This window comes from Chiloscyllium plagiosum, unplaced genomic scaffold, assembly GCF_037043375.1.
Source record: "Chiloscyllium plagiosum isolate Xiang-an unplaced genomic scaffold, Cpla_swu_hap1 HiC_scaffold_37, whole genome shotgun sequence".
Lineage (NCBI taxonomy): Eukaryota > Metazoa > Chordata > Chondrichthyes > Orectolobiformes > Hemiscylliidae > Chiloscyllium > Chiloscyllium plagiosum.
The window spans coordinates 37,546,394-37,569,046 of NW_028270175.1; the positions used below are offsets into that span (position 1 = coordinate 37,546,394).

Consider the following 22,653-nt stretch of genomic DNA (forward strand, 5'->3'; position numbering starts at 1 on the left):
TGGAAGCTAGCGACTGCAAGCAGGAAGTCTGATGTCTCTGAAGTAAACGTAGAAAATTTAATTGGAGAAATTAATAGAAAGACAATTGCAATTAAATAGCTTTCCAATTTCTTGCCATGATGATCACCTCACTAGCTAACAATACTAATCGAGATGTCTGGTAAAGTGACATGTTCTTCCTGTAATGTAGCACTGACAAAATTCTTTCTTTCCGTGGGTCGTCAGTCTGAGAAAATCTCTTCTCTAGAAAGCAATGGAGGCTGATTCTTCAAATTTATCCAAGGCTGAGTTAGACAGATTTTTGATAGACAGGAGAATCAAGGGTTAATGAGGGGGCAGGCAGAGAAAGTGGGAATGAGACCAGGTGGCTCAGTGGTTAGCACAGCTGCCTCACAGCACCAGGGTCCCAGGTTCGATTCCAGCTTCGGGTGACTGTCTGTGTGGAGTTTGCACATTCTCCCCGTGTCTGCATGGGTTTCCTCCAGGTGCTCCGGTTTCCTCCCACAGTCCAAAGACATGCAGGCCAGGTGAATTGGCCATGCTAAATTGCCCATAGGTTAGGTGCGATAGTCAGAGGGAAATGGGTCTGGATGGGTTACTCGTCGGTGTGGACTTGTTGGACTGAATGGCTTGTTTCCACACTGCAGGGAATCTATTCTAATCTAAAAAAAAAACCAGACCGACCTTGATCTTACTGAATGTTGGAGCAGATTTGAAGGTCCATATTAGCTACTCCTCCTGATAATTCAGATATTTCTTTGCTCTTAACTGGTCCTTGAGGTTGCCCTGATATACATGGGAGCTTTTCAAATTATTTAATCAGGTTAAGTCTCAACCTCAATAACATAGCACACACTAAGGAATAGGTTGAAGTATTTACGACAATAGGTGGAAACTATGGAGGAAAGTTTCACACTCCGTTCCATCCTCCACATACCGTCACCACTCCCGCTGTGGTTCCCAGTGTCCTAAGGCCGTAACTTTAAAAATTTCACCAATGTGCTCAAATCTTCATCCTTTCCTATCTCTGTAACCTTAGTGACATGCCTTCCTGAAATATCTGTTCCCCTGATTGCAATCTCTCCTGCCTTCCTCTCCATTTAACCCTACCACTCTCTGCCAATACTTCAGGCACCCAAGTCTCTAATCCTTTAAGGCCACCCTTAAAGCCAATCTCTTCGACAAAGCGTTGACAGTCGTAGAGTCAGAGTCACACAGCACAGAAACAGACCCTTCGGCCCAACTCATCCATGCCAACCAAGTTTCCCAAACTAAACTAGTCCTATTTGCCTGTGTTTGGTCCATATTCCTCTCAACCTTCCTATTCATGTACCTGTTCAATGTATTTTAAATGTTGTAACTGTATCTGCATCTACCACTTCCATACATGAACCACACTCTGTGTTAAAACATTGTCCCAAAGGTTTCTTTTAAATCTTTTTCCTCTCAACTTAAAAAAATGCCCTCTAGGTTTGAACTCCCCTCGTCTAGAAAAAAGATCTTACCTATGTCCCTCATGATTTTATAAACCTCTGTAAAGGTCACAGCTTAACCTCCTAAACTCCAATGAAAATAGTCCCAGCCTCTCTGGCTTCTTTTTTTAACTCCAGTCCCTGATGCATCCTCATAAATCTTTCCTGAACCCTCTCCAATTTAATAATGTCCTTCCTATAGCAGCGTGATCAGAAATGTGCACAGTACTCCAAAAGTGGCCTCAGCAATGTCCTGTACAACTGTAACATGATATCCCAACTCCTATACTCAGCAGTCTGAACCAGTATGCTGATCACGTTCTTAACCATCCTGTCTATCTGTGACACAACTTTCAAAGAATTATATACCTAGAACACCTAGATCCCTCTGTTCAACAACAACACCCATTAATTGTATACGTCCTGCCTTTGTTCATCTTACCAAAATGCAATATCTAGGATTTAATCAATCAACACCCCTTATTAGGCCCCTCTGAGGTTCAGTCGAGCATTTAAGTATATTGAAATGTATTAAAATCCAAGTTTTCGGTAGTGTTGTGGTACATGGATTAAATAAACCTCTGGTGATATGAGTGTGGAAACATTGTATAATGATGTCTGATTGTGCTGGGAGGCTTGGTACAACAAGATGATGAGATTATAGTTCATGAAAATGTATAAGCTGCATGTGTAAGAGATACACAAGAACAAATCGATCACATAGAAATAAGATGACTTCTCTAAAGTTATTGGATGCCTCATTTAACTGTTAAAAAATGATACATTGATAGTCCTTTCACCAGTTGTGTTCCTGGCTGCTAGATCTCTCATCTACGCTGCTTCCTATTATAATGACAGTCTCATCTTCTGTGAAATCTAATTATTCATAATTTCAATTAATCTAGGATGTGTTTGCCACTGATTTACATAGAATTTTATCAAAACTGCCTCAAAAATTGCAAATAGTGCAGATCATAATTTGGAGATGGAATTGTAAAACTATCCAGTTCAATTTAATTTCACTCAGCAACTGGATTTGGATATATTACAGAATTACAAAGTGTTTACAGTAAAGGAATAAGCCATTCAGCCCAGCTGGTGTTTATTCTCCACACAAGCATCCTCCTATCCCTCCTCAACTCATTCCTCCAGCAATCGCATGTTACTTTCTCCTTCATGTTCTTATTTGGATTTCCCCATAAATGCATCTCTGTTATTCCCCTTGACTACTCCCTGTGGAAGCATATTCAACATTCTTTCCTCTCTCTGGGTAAAGAGGTTTCTCCTGAATTCCTTATTGGATTAATCGGAGACTATATAAGTATGACCTCTCGTTCTGGATTCATCCCAAATGGGAGGATTTGCTCAATGTCCACCTGATTTCTTTTTTCAATAATTTTAAAGGTCTCTATCAGGTCACATCTCAGTATTTCGCTCTGGAGCCTCAGCATTACCTTATTATCGTGACCTTGCTCTGGGGTCTCTTTGATAGTAGGCAGCTGGAAACTGGCTGGGGCAAAATATTGGATATTTATTGACTATTGGTAAAAAAAAATGTACATTTTGTTGAAGCTTTTCATCTTGCACTCATCAGGATGGTTCTATAGACTATCAGTTTAAGGGGAAAACCAACATTTATGCTGTGTGAGAAGAGTGTGCTAAATTGGTTGGCCAGTGAACTCAACAAAACAGGTACAGCCATTCACTGCTTCATCTCTCAGAGTGATGCCCTGCCCAATCAGAGTCAACCTGTCTGGTTTAAAATTTAAACAAAGCTGATGGTGAATTGTCAACTATCATTAACTGGTATATTCTCCATGGAGCATCCTGGTCAACAATTATCCCTCAACCAACATCAATATGACAGTTTTTTTCTGACATCATTATTCATTTATTAAATCTTGGTGCATGCAAATTGATATCATCAGTGACCAGACTACAAAACTATTTTATTTATTGTTAAAAACCGAAAGAATTCCAGATACTGAAAATCAGGAACAAAAACAGAAATTGCTGGAAAAGCTCTATAGTAAAATGCTGAGATGTGACCTGATAGAGACATTTAAATTAATTGAAAAAAGAAATGGGGTGGACATAGAGAAAATCCTTCCATTTCGGATGAATCCAGAACTAGGGGTCATATTGATATGGTCTCCTGTAGGGATTCTATACCGAAAATCAGAAATTGCTGGAAAAACTCAGCAGGTCTGGAAGTGAGTTCTGAACTGAGTTCTGAGGAAGGGTCACTGGGCCGGAAACCTTAACTTTGTTTTCTCTCCACAGATGTTGCCAGACCTGCTGAGCTTTTCTAGCAATTTCTGTTTTTGTTTCATTTGCTGTTAGGCCGTTCAAGGCATCCCTAGGTTTTGAAAGTAGCTATATCAGTGCATATCTTTCTTTTCTTTCAAGATTGACAGGGATATAGATTTAATTGTTAGAGATTAATCGTGATCCATTGCAGCTTTCTTTCTGTCCAAATGCTGAATTGGAATTCTTATTTACATGGGTTCACTTTGTGTTACTGTATTTACTTAGGAGTCTGGCTGTATGGCCTGGTTTTTAATGGTGAAGCAGACATGATCATGACAGTCCAGTTTCTGGATTACTGGTGCTGGAACAGCACAGCAGTTCAGGCAGCATCCGAGGAGCAGTAAAATCGACAAAAGCCCTTCATCAGGAATAAAGGCAGAGAGCCTGAAGGGTGGAGAGATAAGCTAGGGGAGGGTGGGGGTGGGGAGAAAGTAGCATAGAGTACAATAGGTGAGTGGGGGAGGGGATGAAGGTGATAGGTCATGGGAGGAGGGTGGAGTGGATAGGTGGAAAAGAAGATAGGCAGGTAGGACAAGTCATGGGGACAGTGCTGAGCTGGAAGTTTGGAACTAGGGTGAGGTGGGGGAAGGGGAAATGAGGAACCTGTTGAAATCCACATTGATGCCCTGGGGTTGAAGTGTTCCAAGGCGGAAGATGAGGCATTCTTCCTCCAGGCGTCTGGTGGTGAGGGAGCGGTGGCGAAGGAGGCCCAGGACCTCCATGTCCTCAGCAGAGTGGGAGGGGGAGTTGAAATGTTGGGCCACAGGGCGGTGTTGTTGATTGGTGCGGATGTCCCGGAGATGTTCCCTAAAGCGCTCTGCTAGGAGGAGTCCAGTCTCCCCAATGTAGAGGAGACCGCATCGGGAGCAATGGATACAATAAATGATATTGGTGGATGTGCAGGTAAAAGTTTGATGGATGTGGAAGGCTCCTTTAGGGCTTTGGATGGAGGTGAGGGAGGAGGTGTGGGTGCAGGTTTTGCAATTCCTGCGGTGGCAGGGGAAGGTGCCAGGATGGGAGGGTGGGTTGTAGGGGGACGTGGACCTGACCAGATAGTTATGGAGGGAACGGTCTTTGCGGAAAGCGGAAAGGTGTGGGGAGGGAAATATACCCCTGGTGGTGGGGTATTTTTGGAGGTGGCGGAAATGTCGGCGGATGATTTGGTTGGTAGGGTGGAAGGTGAGCACCAGGGGCGTTCTGTCCTTGTTACGGTTGGAGGGGTGGGGTCTGAGGGCGGAGGTGCGGGATGTGGACGAGATGCATTGGACGACATCCTTAACCACGTGGGAAGGGAAATTGCGGTATCTAAAGAAGGAGAACCTTTTTACGATGCCAGTCCAGTAGTGAGTACCACCCGCCGGCAGACTAGAGACAGAGATACTCTGCTGACCTTATTGCTGAGGCTTCACACATTACTCCTTTGTGGTGACAACTGCAAACATCAGAAAGAAAGCAGCTTAAAATGCGCATACAATGTTGAAAAGGCACTGTCATGTAATTGGAGAGTCATTGAAGTATGAGTTCACTAAGTTTTTCAGAATAAGCAGCAAGAGTTAGGGCAAATCTTAAACAACAAGCTAGAATTGACTTGAACCACCTTGGCATATCAAGGTGAACATCCTGGTTATGTTATAAATATTGATATTTATACAAGAAGTCAAATAAAATTTCATGTCTCACTTCAAAAAAGCCAAAGGGAAATATGAACACCGGCCCCAGTCTTGCAGGAAAGGACATTCTTGACAGACATACAGTTCCTATCTTTGATAAATAAGCCTAATCAGGTTGAGTGCCATTTGGTTCTGTGCTGTGCGACTCGATCATTATGTTCTGGAGAATTACAGTGTAAAATGGCTGGAGCTGGAAGCACAAAATAGAGGACACAAGTGCAGCGTTATTATGCCTCAGGCAAGACTAATGCTGGGAAGACATTTTTTTTCCCGCTGAGTAATAGATATACAGCAAGGAGTCCAGCAAGGACAGCTGATACTGTTTCCGTTATCTCTTTCCCTTCAGGAAGAGCTGTGTGGGGACATTGCTAATGGTGAAGGAAGGAGAGATTTCCTCTCGTCACATCGCATGCACGGAGGGAAAATCTCCTGAAGAAGATTCTACTCATTGACTGTAAACAATGGCACATTGAGAGGGTCACATTCGCAAAATAGAGCCTGCTCAGTTATCCATCAATTGAAATGAAAGGAGGGGGATGGAAGAAGTTTGATTATCAACTGTCATGTTTCTTGTCGCATTGGCTTTTGGGGAACCAGTACTTTTTGATACTGATTACTAATAGAGGATAAATCACTGGGGAGTCTTATCAAGAAGAGGCACTTGCTTTGCATTGTAATGTAAAAAATATAAGAGGAATAGTCCATTTGGTCCTTCAAGCCATTCAATTTGATTGTGCCTGATCCTTTATCTCAATGGCATATTCCTACTTTCTCCCATAATCCTTGATCTAAGATCTACAAAGTTATCCAGGCTTTTTTGAATATATTCAGTGACTTGCCTCCTCTGGTTGAGAATTCCACAGGTTCACCACCCTTGAGCAAAGAGGTCTTTCCTCACCTCAGTTCTAAATAGGCCTATACCCTAAGGCAATTGCTTAACAAGCTGTAGTTTATTGCCTGATTACAATAAATACAATTAAGATTAACGAATTAGCCATAGCTAAAGCTGTCTGGAGCCAGTGATGATATATCAGTCTCCAACAGGATCTCATGCAAGACGTCCTCATTCTCTGTTCAGTAACTATGTGACAGCATTGTCAGGAACAGCACATTAAAAACAGAAGTATAAAGAGCATAGGTGGTTACCTAAAATGAAAATTAGAAGGATAAAGAGGAGCTGCGAAATATATTTGGCAGGTGGGATCAGTACAATTGTGGACAGCACTGTGGCTCAATGGATAGCAATGCTGCCTCGCAGCACCATGGACCTGGGTTCACTTCCACCCTTAGGTCTGTGTGGAGGTTGCACATTTTCCCCGTGTCTGCGTGGGTTTCCTGAGTGTGCTCCAGTTTCCTCCCACAGTTCAAAGATGTGCAGATTAGGTGGATTGGCCATGCTCATTTAGAAGGATGTACATAATGAATGATAGGTCCCTGGGGAGTACTGAGGGGCAAAGGGATCTTATTGTACAAGTTCACAGATCCCGCAAGGTGTCAGCAGGGTGCTGAAGAAAGCATATGGGATGATTGAGCCAGGGCATAGACTATGAGAGTAGGAAAGTCTTGTAACAACAGTTCTGAACACCACACTATCAGAAGGATGTGATTTCAGTGGAGACCGTGCAGAGGAGATTCATTAGGTTTTGCCTGCGGTGGAAAGTTTCAGTTATGAGGAGAGACTGGATTGGCTGGCTTTGTTTTCCTTCAAACAGAGGAAGCTGAGGGGGGATCAGATTGTGGTATACAAAATTATGAGAAGGGTAGACATAGTAGATTGTGAGACTCTCTTCCCCATGACCGACGTTTCTGAGACCAGAAGACAGAAGTTTAAGGTGAAGAGCAACTGGTTTAGAGGAGGTTGGAGTGAAAAATGTTTTCAGCCTGAGGATGGTAGAATAATGGAACGTGCTGCTCAAGATGGTGGTGGAGACAAGTAATCTCGCAACATTTAAGAAGCATCTGGATGGGCACTTAAAATAACAGGCATTCACAGTCGGTGCAACACTGAGGGCTGAAGGGCCTGTTCTGTGCTGTGATGTTTTATGATCTATCTATGTTCTATATTGGCTGCAGATCAAATGCAGGTAAATTAGATTGGTGTGGTTTGGTGTTTGTAGATCAGCATAAACATGGTAAGCCAATGGGCCTGTTTCTAGGCTGTACAACCCTCTGACTCTATGTTACAAATCACTAGTGTGCCATAAATTGAACCCTGCTATTCCTGGCGTTGTACCAAATATTAAAGTATTTTTTAAGGTATGCACTGCATCCCTTTTATGTGACTTTCAGATCAACCATGATAGAAAGCACTGACCAGGTTTCTGTACTAAAGAAGAATTATTACGTGTTATGAGTAATTAGTTCTCGGTAAACAGATATAAGCCATTGGCTTATTACACTACTGCTCAAGATGGTAGAGGTAGACTTTGGGCTCCTGAACCTGGGGCTCATCTGCTCCTTCTTCCATCTGCTTTTATTTTTCCTTATTTTTCTCTTCCTTCTTATTTTTTCTGTCAGAAAGGGGCAAGTGTGGGTCCGGTATGGGATCTGACAGCTTCAGCATCATCATCGAGGTAGACCCAGCAGTGAAGAGTGGCGACTCTGCCTTTGTTGGTTCTGGTGCTGGCAGCAACAAGGCCCTGGCGGAGGGACTTGGGCATCAATGGTGGTGTGGTGATGTGGGTCCAGCAGCAAGAGATAGCGCCCGAAGTGTGGCCACTCTGACGGTGCATGTCAGAGTAGAGTTTTGAACTGGAGCAGTGGATAAAGAACAAAGATGGACTCTCTTCCAGTTTTATATATTTTTTAATTTATTCAAAGTGGCACTGGCACATGGAGACTGTTGAGGCTTTTCACTGTATTTTCCCTGAAATACAAGTGACAAGAAATCATTCAATTCAATCCACTATTAACTAAAATCTTAATCTTCTTATAAACTCCCCATTACTGACACAAATACACACACACACATAAACAGTCTCTCGGCCCGACATGGTGGTTTATCGGCTTGGCATGGTGGCCTTTTGGCCCGGAGTAGCTTCAGCATGGTCTTCTGGACTCAAGGTGATTTCTGAGCGGTCTCCCGGCTTTGAGAGTCTCAGGGTGAAGCCCGGTATGGTCTGGACTCAGGGACCAGCATGGTCTGAAGGCGAGGTGCCAGTGTGGTTTGGGTTTGAAGGACTGAACTTCAAAGTTCAGAAATATAAAGCTCTGAACTTTATATTTCTCTATTTTCGAATTTATTCCTACGATCTGTAATGCTGGACTTTTTATTTCCTCATGTTTCTAATTACTTCTTTTCTAAGAACTTGTACTGAAGTTTCTGTACCTAAGATGGCACTGTAAGTGGCTACTTATAAACCTTTCACTGTACTCATCTGAGTACATGTGACAATAAAGCTAAGTAAATTCAAACATATCAGGAAAATAGATTGTTGGCAGAGACAGAAAGACTGTATAGAGTGTTCAAGGGTCTATGCTTCCTGATTCCAACATTGAGATGATGTTTCTTCAGCTGGTCAGACTCGTTGCTGTTCAAACATCTCCCTCTGAAATCTCCCACAGGTTTGTAAGATGTACGGATTGGCTGACCCACTCTGATTGATCCATTGAAAAGTCACAGCAATTGCTGTGCGAAAGGGAATTAATTTTCTTCGGGGTAAACTGAGATTTTTGACTGCGGAGAACAGGCAGATTTTGGGCTGGGAGATGACCAGTGTACTTCTTTTCCTCTCTTTCTGTAACTTGTTTTCAGCTTCAAGATGATCAGTCAGCCCAAGAAGCATCACACAACTGTTGGCAAGTAGAGTGTCTCTGTCATCGATAACTGTTACTCATCTACAGACCAATACACTACTTGCTGCCAACAAAAGCTGCATCAGTGTACATTCTGAGCTTTCTCTGCAATTAAACTTCAATTACTATGTATAAAACAGTTATTTACAATATCCGCTATGTATACCAGATCACTAGCATTCAAAATTGCTGCTACTCTGTAAGAAACTCTGTTCTTTCTCGTTTTATTTGATTAGATTACCTACAGCGTGGAAACAGGCCCTTCGGCCCAACAAGTCCACACCAACCCTTCGAAGAGTAACCCACCCAGATCCATTTCCCTCTGACTAATGCACCTAACACTTTTGGCACAGCCAATCCACCTAACCTGCACATCTTTGGACTGTGGGAGGAAACCGGAGCAAACCTACGCAGACACGGGGAGAATACGCAAACTCCACACAGACAGTCTGCCTGAGGCTGGAATCGAACCTGGGACCCTGGTGCTGTGAGGCAGCAGTGCTAACCACTGAGCCACCGTGCCACCCACAGCTTTTAAAAAGACAAAACTAAAAAGATATGGTTCTTACATCAAAGAAAATAATTAATTTTGCATCATCCAAATCTGGTAAATAACGGTTAAAAATAGTCAATTGAGGAAATTGTCTCTCAATATTTGCAAGGTCATTAGTACATGAGCTCTTAAATTGTGTCAAAATGCTTAATCCTTTCATCCTGAATTGTTCTGCCTGCTATTTTAATGGAACCATTAGCGCTCTGTTTAAAAGATATGAATCAGCAACTCACAAAGCCACATTTCTATTAATTTTGAAAAAAAAACAATACTTGTATTTATATAGCTACTGTCATAAGCTCAGGCTATGGCGGTGAGAAGAATTTAATACACATACAAAACCTTAATCTGCTTGTATCCCACCACGTCTGGCTTCAGGTTTGCTGCAGTGCTCCAGTGAAGCTCAGCACAAGCCTGGGGACCCTGCAACCTTCAGAATTCAATATTGACTTCAATAATTTTAGGACTTGAGGCATTTTCTCCCATGTCCTTACCGCTCCCCCCACATGCCAGGCTTTGTTATCACAGAGTCAGTTCTGAGGAAGCTCATTTGACCTGAAACGTTAACTCTGATTTCTCTCCACAGATGCTGCCAGACCTGCAGAGGTTTTCCAGCAATTTCAATTTTTGTCTTTTATTCTTACATGTCTGATGTTACTTACAATCCATTGTTAGCCACTAATTGTCCCCATCAGTAGCTACTCATTCTCGCAGGCTGATCATTATCCACTCAAGTCTGTCCCACTGCTCTTCTCTCTCTCTGTTTGGGTTCTATCCTCAGCTATTATTTACTCCTTTACCCCCCCTCCCCCCCCCCCCCCCCCCGCATCTGATCTTCTGCATTAATACCAACATTTTCCAAGTTACCATCACTTCTGAGGAAGAGTCACTGGATCCAAAACTTTAATTCTGATTTCTCTCCACAGATGCTGCCAGACCTGCTGATCTCCTGCATCAATTTCTGTTTTTGGTGTCTGATTTCCAACATCTGCACTTCTTTCGGGTTTTTGACTTCATTAACAAAGTGGTGGAAAGAGAGCAACACCCATAGGTGGAGGAAGAAATCGCAACTGGCCCACATCTTCTCAGTTCTTGTTGTTGTACAGTGTATATCAGAAATAGTGACCAAATTGTAATTGTGGGCAGTATAATTTTAAACATCTGCTTTTAAAACCTCTCAATATTATTGCTTTATTCCAAATCAGCTTTCAATCCACAACTTGCATCAAGTCTACTGATCAACTAAAGGTGGAGTTAAATATTGAAGTGTATTCAAAGGTTCAATCGATGTCAAGATTATGTCTCCTATGGACTTTTAAGGAGCAAGTGAGGGCTGCAGATGCTGGAGATCAGAGTCGAGAATGTGGTGCTGGAAAAGCACAGCCAGTCAGGCAGCATCCGAGGAGCAGGAAAATCGACGCTTCAGGAATTCCTGATGAAGGGCTTATGCCTGAAACGTCGATTCCCCTGATTCTCGGATGCTGCCTGACCGACTGTGCTTTTCCAGCACCACGCTCTTCGACTTATGGACTTTTAAGTTTATCATGTGTCTTGAAACGTTTAATATGAAAGAGTGTGCCAGAGGAGCTCGGGCAGTAAACACAACACAAACCTGCGTTGATCTTAGCCAATAATTTTAACAGATCTTCCGGCACTTCCTTAACAATATTTTACAAGGGCTACACCCCAGGCATAAATGTTGGAAGCTTTGTCCAGCTACTAAATCTTTTGAGGGTGCCAGACATGCACGATTACTCTTATAAAGCAGCTTATAAAGAGAATTAGCTCCGAAGCAGTTTGATTCAGCAAAATGCAGAGCGTTGCTGTTTAAACCCAATTTCCAAACTTTAGCTGGTTCCAACATTCTGACACAGAGTGACAAGATTTACTGGCCTGATGAATTGCTGTTTAATAGCTTTAGCCCAGATAAGCTTTAGTTCAGCCAGTAGCACTTTCTACCTCTGAGTCAGTGCGTTCAGTTCAAGTCCAGCTCTGAGACTTGAGTGCATGCCATAATCTGCGCTTCAGCAGTGGAGGTGCCAGTTTTTGACTGAAACTTAAAACTGAACCCCACTTTCCTTCTCTCAGGAATCTGCAAGTTGCCAGGGCACTAACCTTGGTGTCAAACACTATGGGTGGGCAACTACTGGCAGGCTTAAAGGTATAGTGCAGGTTATTTCCCAGGTTAAATACCAAACATTGTAGCAGTTCAAAAAATATTTAAACTCCCCATGGATTGATGATTAAATGTATTCAATACTTTATTAATATTATCTTGATTGTTTATTAAATATAGTGCTGTATTTGTATTAATGATATCAAGAATTGGGAGATTCTATGGGAATGTACCACTGATGTAGAAAATCTAGTTGAATGGCAAGGTAGGCTGGATCGACCAAATAGCCTATTCCCTCTCCTGTTTCCAAGGTTCCTAGGAACCAACTGGACATTCACAGCAATTCACTTTTCAAGTGGAATAGCAAAGTGCTATTCAAAACAACATTGGGGCTAACCCTGAACAAACGGATTTAGAAAAATAATTTATCTCACCGTTCTTTGTGGAACCTTGCTGTTCCCAAGTTGGCAGTCACTCTACATCACAACAGTGTCCCACACTTCAAACGTACTTCACTGACCATAATAGTAATTGATGAATCCTCAACGCCACTTTCCTGCCTTTTCCCCATAACCCTTCATGCCTTTACTTCTGAAAAGATCTGTCTAGCTCAGCCTTGAATATACTTAATGACCCAGCCTCAACAGCCTTCTGCAGTACAGAGTTCCACAGAGAAGATATTCTTCCTCAACTCTGTGCTCATCTGAGATTATGCCCTCTGACCCTATACTCTACCATGAGGAGTAACCACAATTCCACATCTAATCTGTCACATGTCCTAAACATCATGGATGTTTCAATAAGGTCTCCTCTTATTCTTCTACGTTCTAACAAGTACAGGTCCAATAAACTCAGTATCTCCTCAGATGACAGCCCCTCCACACCTGATAACAACCTAGAGAATCATCTCTGGACTGTCTCCAATGCCAGGATACCTTACTTGAGATAAGGGGCTGAATGGCCTCTTTCCATACTCTATGGAGCACCAGGGACATGGGTTCAATTCCAACCCTGTGCAATTGTATGGAGGTTTGCTGTTCTCCCTGTGACTGTGAGTCTCCTCTTGGTGCTCTGGTTTCCTCCCACAGTCAAAGGATGTGCAGGTTAGGGTGGATTGACCATTCTACATTGCCCATAGTGTCTAAGGATGAGCAGGCTAGGTGGATTAGCCATCTTGGTTAATGGAGATGGGATAGAGGGGTGGGTCTGGGTTGGATGCTCTTCAGAGAGTTGGTGTGAACGCAATGGGCTGAACGGCCTTTTTCTGCATTGTAGGGATTGTATGAAAACTATTTACAGTATTCTGGCTGTGGATGGATTGTATAGCTACCTTTACAGTCCACTTTTCTTGAATTTGCTGATATTGCCTCCATCATGTGTTGGAATACAATCCAGACAACTGAAATAACTGGGCAGAATATGCTTGGGCATCATTATATGGCTTCCAACATTTTGGCAAACCAGGCTACTACTGTGATTGTGAATGTAGCCCATCAGTTACAAACTGGAATAAGACATTTCCACACAGGATCTGCTGGCAGCCTGTGCAGCAATATAGTGACAGAGCAAAACTCCAGTTCCAAAAAAAAAATACGTAATCATTACTGTCATGACCATTCTTTCAGTTTGCTGTTCTGATAATGCAATTCCACACACAATTTAATCAGGCCTTTCTTAATCTGTTAAAGTGCTGACTCTTTTCAGAGAAGGTGTATTTAGTTTATAAAGTGCACTGCTTTATCATGCAACACTTACAAAGATCTTCAGGGTATGAACATTTCTTATAGTGAACCATTTTGTACAAAAGAAGCTGATGGGGTGAGGCTTGTTGCTTGGTATTTAGCCATCAGCAGTCACAGAAGTCATGGTACACATGTACATCAGTGCTCTCCTGACAAGATGTACTTTCTTGTCTTGTGTCAACTTAGTCTCAAATGGCCTAATTTGTCACCATATTATTAGAGTTTGAATTCTCAGTACTATTTTGATCAGCATTGTTTGATGGTTCTAATATTCCTTAAAGATTACCCATGATGCACAATATTCCGAATAATTTCCTCTTCACAATCGAGTCATCAAACAACTCAACATTTTCAACCGTACCTGGGGCACATAACCCATATCACTTTGACTATCAGGATCAATCTTAAATCCAAACTGATCAATTCTGAATGAAGATACCTTGGGTCAGTGATTAGTACTGCTGCCTCACAGTGCCAGGGATCCAGGTTTAATTTTACCCTCCATCATTTCTGTGTGGAGTTTGCACATTTTCCCCATGTCTGCATGGGTTTCCTCTGGGTGCTCTGGTTGCCTCCCACAATCCAGGGTGGATTGGCCATGCTAAATTGCCCATAGTGTCCAGGGATGTATAAGCCAAGTAGGCTGGCCATGGGAAATGCTGAGTTACAGGGATAGGGTAAGGGTGTGTCTGGGTGGGGGTGTTCTTTGGAGGGTCGGTGTGGACTGAGAGGGCTGAATGGCGTGCTTCCACGCTGTAGAGATTCTATGAAGACTGAGAGGTTCTCCACTGTTGACCAGTCATGTTGGAGTACCTAACGCCAACTTTGTGTTCTGTCTGTGGATGAACAATACTGACATGTTGTGTTACCCTCTAGGTACCTTATGTCAACTGATAAACAGGGATACTTCGAACACCCACAGAAAGCTCAAATTCAGGACTATGATAAAGAGATCACAGGAAGGATTGAAGACCAATGTGTGAGAATGAAAGACAGAAACAGATTTCTGTAGCCTTCAGGTGATCATAGCCATTCCTGGACATTTCTTTATCTGTACATACATTGTGGATATGGACCTCAATACAGGAAAACCATGAAATTTCAGAAAAAGAACGACAAAGCAAAATGAACTGAGAATTATATTCATTGTATTGTTTTTCAATTTCTTATATTGAATTTTAAAATGCAATCACTCTGCAATGGTTATAATTAGTGCACATCCACTAATATCATTTATTATACCCGTTGCTCCCGATGCGGTCTCCTCTACATTGGGGAGACTGGGCGCCTCCTAGCAGAGCGCTTTAGGGAACATCTCCGGGACACCCGCACCAATCAACCACACTGCCCCGTGGCCCAACATTTCAACTCCCTCTCCCACTCTGCCGAGGACATGGAGATCCTGGGCCTCCTTCACCGCCGCTCCCTCACCACCAGACGCCTGGAGGAAGAATGCCTCATCTTCCACCTCAGAACACTTCAACCCCAGGGCATCAATGTGGACTTCAACAGTTTCCTCATTTCCCCTTCCCCCACCTCACCCTAGTTCCAAACTTCCAGCTCAGCACTGTCCCAATGACTTGTCCGGACTTGTCCTACCTGCCTATCTCCTTTTCCACCTATTCACTCCACCCTCTCCTCCCTGACCTATCACCTTCATCCCCTCCCCCACTCACCCATTGTACTCTATGCTACTTTCTCCCCACCCCCACCCTCCTCTAGCTTATCTCTCCACATTTCAGGCTCTCTGCCTTTATTCCTGATGAAGGGCTTTTGCCCAAAACGTCGATTTCGAAGCTCCTTGGATGCTGCCTGAACTGCTGTGCTCTTCCAGCACCACTAATCCAGAATCTGGTTTCCAGCATCTGCAGTCATTGTTTTTACCTAATAGTTATAATTGATGATTAGATCACATTACTAGATCTCTTTGACAACTGATCATCTATTATACACCATTAGATGATCTTTTTCATCTTTGTGGCATCATTCACATTCAGCGTTTCCTTTTTACCAAAAAAAGGGACTTGCATTGATGAGGTCCTTATACGTGATCTCAGTATTTCCAATGAAGCAATATTGCAGTGTAATTATTTATGTAAGGTAGGAAATGCAGCAGTCAGTTGACCAATTTTCCTGATGCTGTTTACAGAAAGTACATTAATTATTGTTGATTGTGAGCCACACAATATTCAGCTATCTCTGCCTTTGGATCTCAAATTGTTCGAACAACTGGTATGAAAATCCAATAATAGAAGAATACTTAACAGGCAATTATTTAGTGTAGAGTTGCTCTGAAGGAGTAAGCGGTTGAAGATGATTCAGTGAAAGTAAAATTGTAGATGTTTTGATGTGCTATTTATTTGTTCAATTTATTGTTATCACTCATACTGAGATACAGTGAAAACTGTTGTTTTGAGTGCTTTACAGGCAGATCGTATCATACAAAGTGGATCAGGGTAGCAGAACAGAGCTGCAGAGAAGGTGTGGGGGGGGAGAGAGAGAGAGAGAGAGAGGTCAGAATTAAGATTTGAAAGGTCAGTTCAAAAGTCTGCTAACAGTGGAGAAGAAGCTGTTCTTGATCTTTTCATACATGTATTCAAACTTTTATACCTTCTGCCTGACAGAAGAGGGTGGAAGAGAACATAACCAGGATGGCAGGTGTCTTTGGCAATGGTGGTTGTTTTCTTGAGGCTGCGGGAAATATAGATGGCGTGAAGGATGGAAGGCTGGTTTGCATGATGGACTGGGTTGTATTCACAAATCTCTGTATTTTCTTACGATCTTGGAAAGAGCAGTTGCCAAACCATGATGCATCCAGGCAGAATGCTTTCTATGGTGCATCTATACCGATTGGTAAGAGTCTTTGTGGACATGCTGAATTTCCTTAGCCTCCTGAGGAAGTGGAGATATTGTTGTGCTTTCTTGACCATCACATCAACATGGGTGGAGCAGAACAGTTAAATGGTGAATATTGCTCCGAGGAACTTAAAGCTGATAATGGGATTGGTTCTTTAACTAGTGAGTGCCTGGTAAATAAATGGGGGTGAGGAGCAGTCAAAGTTTTTAAAGAATGAAATTTAATATCTATGGAAGTTTGCTCAGTAAGAAAAATAAGATAGTGAAACAACAGGGCAGTCCACCTTAGAGAGCTGGTGGCTACCTGATGCATTCTCAGGTATTTGGTGGGGGGTGGGGTGGAAAGCACATCCTGACAATGGACTGGCAAACCATACACTGGGCTACAGAGCAATTTGGCTGGAGTTACAGACACAAGTTCATACAATAGCCATTCATAATTTTAATCAAGAGAACTGGAACACTGATCTGAACTGAATGTCCCTCACATAAAGTGAGTTCTCCATCCCTGATTAAAGACACACTAGCCTAATGCATGCGTTTGTGACCCAACTCCAGTGCAAGATTTCTTTTAACCTGCTTCTGTCACATATAAAGCAAGTAGAGCAGTTAATATTCCTAAGGAGTGGATTTACCTTCATGTATTAATGTCACTTGTTTATGGTAATTTAACAAAGTGGGTATTTTTGCAAAATGTTGTGTCGCAGGAGAGAGCATGTTTTATTTCAGGGATCAAGTCTTCATGAGTCAGGTGTAACAAAATGGGTTTTATAATTCAGCTGCCTTTAGCTTCCCCACAAACCTTCTCCCTTCCCACCTCTCAGCCCCAAGTTTGTACTTCATCACTACTCCCACATTACAGCCAGTTCATGTCCGCATTCTTCATTGTCCGCATCAGTAATTCTAAGCCTCCATGAATGGAATTATCAACTCATTGAAAATTAACCCCAGCTAGGGGGTTAACTTAATTTGCTCCAGAATTGAAACCGAAGCCCATTTAACACAGAGATTTTACAGCTGGTACAGAGAGGGAAGTTTCATCTCTTCAGCTTGGTCTTTTTGTGAATCCACTCTCCAGTGGTGATGGAGCTAATCCTACACGGAAGCAGGAGACAGAACTTACAAATGTACAACCCACGTTCTTCTATCAATTGACTCTTGCATGCTTCCCTGGCTAGTGCTGTTCCCTACTGGAATCTCAATGTATAAATTCATCACATATTTACTCCACACCCCTCCAAGTAAAGGGCATATTGAAACAGTCACAGCTCCATTCATTTATTAGGAAGAGAAAGCCTTGTTCTCTAGGTCTCACCTGAACAGAAGACGTTGAGGTGATTGGAGCAGGATCAATTGCATACACATATTAAAGGCCATCTGATTATTCATCCATTTGAATAGGGGCATGTCAACCTTACATCTGAATCTCATCTACATCACATCCATTTAATAAAGAGGAAACTCTGACCCAAGTCACATTGCATCTGGCAACACCCAAAGCTGACTGTGATGTTTAGCATCGTGCTTTCAATAGCTCAACTTGAAAGAATACACTCCCAAATTCCTCTCTGCCTCCCTTCTTACAATTTATCTTAAAATCCAACACATAGACCACGGTCGTGGTCATCTCACCTGATCTCCATTGGTTACTCTGTGTTTGCTAATGTTCCTGTGAAGTAGATTTGCACATTAAAACTTCAATGTAATTATAGTTTGTTACAGTTGCTATCATGAAAAATTTCCATTATTCTCATTCATGCAGACAAAAGGAACAACAATGTTGACATAACATGAATGTATTCCATTCTTTATCAGATATGCATCGCAGGAAATATGTCAACAGTGTTTACATCTCTGTCCAAACTCTACCTCTCATCATAAATTCTGACCATGAAATATTAAATTGTGAATTGTAACTGAATAGCAATCAAGAAAAGTCTTAAGCTCAGGTTGCTGTAAATCAATAATGGATGAACGTTACATGTATTAAGTAATTAATGAGCATACAATCTTTTGAAAGTTGTTTGCATTCAATGCCACTGAGATACTTGTTCCAGTTATGAAGTCAACTTTGTAGCAAATGACCAAAGATATGTATTAAGGGAAGGAAACTATTTGTCTGTCTGTCTACCTATCCATCTGTCAATCTATCTTTCTAACTGGCAACTTACCTGTTGACCTTTGATATGTCTTTTTATCTATCAGTTAGTCCATTTATTTATCTACATTTCTGATGGCTTATCTATCCATCGAGCTATTCTTCCATCTATCCACTACTAGTCCATTTATCAATCTGGCTGTTTGCCAGTCTGTCTGCCCATCCATCCATCTGTAATAATGATGGTGGTGCAATTTTCTGCCCTGAACACCCCCCCTTCCTGTAGGTGTTCAAGTTGTCCGTATACTAAAACAAAAGGAAAATACTGTGGATCCTGGAAATTTAAAATTAAAACATTCAAGAGGATTCTGAAGAAGGGTCATACTAAACACAAAATGTCAATCCTGTTTCTCTCTCCACCGATGCTGCCAGACCTGCTGATTTTCTCCAGCGTGTTTTGTCTTTATTTTTGCCCGGTTTGTAAATGTATCAATGTAAGTAACTAGTCAGAATCCAGGTAATCTGACAGGATCAGTAATTCAATAGAATCCCAATCTACCATTATTAGCATGGATGGACTGACATTCAGTAATTGGATTGGTAGCATGATAGGGAATTGCCCACAAGAGATGGGCAGGGTCCGTGCCCCTAGTCTTGAGAAGGATGGACAATGAGAGACTTAAAAAGAGCGGTCTGATGGGGGAGATGGAGAAAGGGTGATCAACCAATGTTATAGTGACCCCATGCATAATGGGAGAAGCTGAAAGAAAAACAAACCAATGAATGGCCAAAATATATCTTGTGCAGTTTACTCCCTCTTTTTCCCTTGCAATCAAAGCTGGGTATGGCAGAGAGTCACCAGCGTAACTAACAAATAATCTGGGTATAAAATATTTACATTTCTATAGAACTGTGAGCACTGCCTGGCATCTTCACAATTTTGTGGGAGGCGGATGGTATTTAATTGTTTGTTTCTTTGCTTTATGTCACAAAAATTACATTTTCAAAAAGAAAACTTCAAAAAAGTAGAAACTAAGATATCATTCCAGGGGCTGAAGATGGAGTCCAGCCCCCACAGTGCTCACTGATGGTCTTAACTCCATCGGAGAGAGGCAGGCCGTCATGGTTAACAATGCCCTGTAAGGCCTATTGCCTGGGCCTGATCATGGTCACCTTGGCCAAGCCTAGGAGCAGACCCATGGGGAGGTCCTTGCACTCCTGTTGGATACCCACCATACCTGCTGACCAAAGGTCATAGAATCCCTATAGTGTGGAAGCAGGCTATTTAGCCCATTGAGTCCAGACCAACCTACCAAGAGCCACCCCCTACCCAATCCCCATAACCCTTCATTCCCCAAGACTAATCCACCTAGCCTGCAAAACAGTGAACACAATGGACAATTTAGCATGGCCAATCCATCTGACCTACACATCTGTGGACCATGGGAGGAAACCGGAGCAGCTGGAGGAAACCCACACAGACATGGGGAGAATGTGCAAACTCCACACAGACAGTTGCCTGAGGGCAGAATCGAACCCAGGTCCCTGGTGCTGTGAGGCAGTAGTGCTAACCACTGAGGCACCATGCCATCCCAAAAGATCAGGAGCATTGGGTTGGAGTGCGAGCGAAATGTGAGGTACAGCCACTTCAAATATGGGACAGAGACTACAGCCTCATTTAGTGTCCACATGAAACACATGGACTACTCAAGGCAGCAGAAATTAGTTCAGTTGATTGCTGCATGGTTCTGGCACCACATCTAAAACATGTTATTGTGCCCCATTATTGCAACATCCATTTACAACACATTCAAATACAGAAGAGCAACTTAATAATAGAAGGTAACATTGCTATTGTCCTGCTGGACTATTAGAGAGATCATGACTGATGGTGGTTTAACCTGAGGGTCACTATGCCTCAGGCAAGGGAGAGGTTGAGATGGAGAGTCCATCATGGTAACCACAGCTGGAATTGAACTCACGCTTATGGTGTCACATTACGTCACAAACTAGCTGCCCAGCCAATTGAGCTAACCAGCACCCCCTTAGGGATTGCATAATATACAAGATATGGGTGACAAGTAAGGCCTTGCAAGCATCGAGAGAGAAAGAGCTAGAACAGTTATGGAGAAAGGATGCAGGACTTCTCAGCCCAGTTCGCTGTTGGCTCTGCTGTAAATGGTGGGATTGGAAGGTGCACAGGAGACCCAAGTTCAAGGGACTTAAGAGCTCTTGGAAGATCATTGAACTGGAGGAAATTGCATTGATTGGGAGTAGTAAGGCCTCGGATTAATTCAACCATAGAGCAGAATCATAGAGTCATAGAGTTGTACAGCACAGAAACATATCCTTCAGTCCAACTCGTCCATGCCAACCAGATATCAGAGCTTAAAAAAATCAATACAATAGGCTAAATGGTCTCCCTGTGATTCTGAAGGCACACGGAGCTAATCAGATCACAGATAATCATGTCATGACCCCTCTCTGCCTGAAGAACATCTCCAAAGACAGTTCAGTTCCCACACTTCTCTATATGACAATGACCACACTGATGACATAATTGATTGGTTATGATTAGATTATTTACAGTGTGGAAACAGGCCCTTCAGCCCAACAAGTCCACACCGACGCGCAACCCACCCAGACCCATTCCCCTACATTTACCCCTTCACCTAACACGACAGGCAATTTAGCATGGCCAATTCACCTAACCTGCACATTTTTGGACTGTGGGAGGAAACGCACGCAGACACGGGGAGAATGTGCAAACTCCACACAGATAGTCGCCTGAGGTGGGAATTGAACCCAGGTCTCTGGTGCTGTGAGGCAGCAGTGCTAACCACTGTGCCACCCGTATGGATGCCATGTGATCCTGACACCAGGCAAATTCCTCTGTAATCCCGGGTTCAGTGTCAGCGAACGGCACCTTTACTTCATCCACTCTATAACCTTCAGTGAGCAAAACAGTTAAGGTTACTCAAATAGTCCCAAGCAAGTACAAAGGCTTGAAACAGAAAGTTCTGAAAAATGGGATTTATAAACTTAAGGGTTACATTCAGATTTTCTGAAAATCCTCCACCACTACAAGGCAAAAGCATTTTCTTGCTTACAACACTCTGCTATCACCCAATACAACACACCCAGATGTGTTTCGGGATAGATAGGAGCAACCTTTTTGAGGAACAAATGAAGCAACACTGAAGGACAATTTTTTTCATTAAGATGAGTGACCAAATGTATCGTTACTGTGAGAAAATAAATGAAGGCATATAGCAAGGAGGCGCTGTGTAGGTCAAGATCCAGGTAAAAAGTCCCTCTCCCACTGCAACTCCCAGGAACTCTATGCTACTTTTTCCCCACCCCCACCCTCCTCTCATTTATCTCTCCACCCTTTAGGCACTCTGCCTGTATTCCTGATGAAGGGCTTTTGCCCAAAACGTCGATTTTCCTGCTCCTTGGATGCTGCCTGAACTGCTGAGCTTTTCCAGCACCACTCTATTCCCGAACCCCGCCAGATCCAGGCTGTAGATTTCCCACGTACACAAGTGCATGATTAAACACATTAATCTTTCTGCTTTACCTGGAGCCAGACCTTTTGGAATCTACCACACCAGGTCCTTCAGAATGATACAGAAAGCCTTGCATCACCTTTACACATTGAGCTATATGTGTAAAACCAGAGTGCTTCTGCTTCAATGTACTGCAGGCCTGATCTTACAAAGTGCTGGTCCTATTTTCCCAAACAGCTCTCTGTAGCCAAGCAGGGATGGATTGTGTTTACGCAAACGTTTCATGACAGTTTTGCATTAGCCGCTGGAAATCAGACTGTCAGATCTGCACATTGCAGATTAAAGCTGCATTCTAGTTTGACTGATATCTGAATTCATTCGAAATAACCCTGGACAGTTTGAGAGCAAAACATGCTGACTACACAAAGCAGAATGAAAGGAACAAGCAGAAGTCATTCTGCCCCCTCTAAGTTGTTCTAACATTTAGAACCATGTAATCCCTACAGTGCGGAAACAGGCCATTTGGTCCATC

General features: G+C 42.7%; 1 protein-coding gene across 1 annotated transcript in view; it reads right to left on the reverse strand.

Annotated features, from left to right (window-relative positions):
* LOC148139795 (uncharacterized) overlaps positions 1-22,317 on the reverse strand; it is a 155,565-nt gene extending 133,248 nt beyond the window's left edge. The window contains exon 1 of the mRNA XM_087980717.1: positions 22,193-22,317. Coding sequence (XP_087836843.1) covers positions 22,193-22,257 — 65 coding nt within the window. The 5' untranslated portion in view covers positions 22,258-22,317. The remainder of the gene's footprint in view (positions 1-22,192) is intronic.
* Between the last annotated feature and the right edge of the window lie 336 nt (positions 22,318-22,653).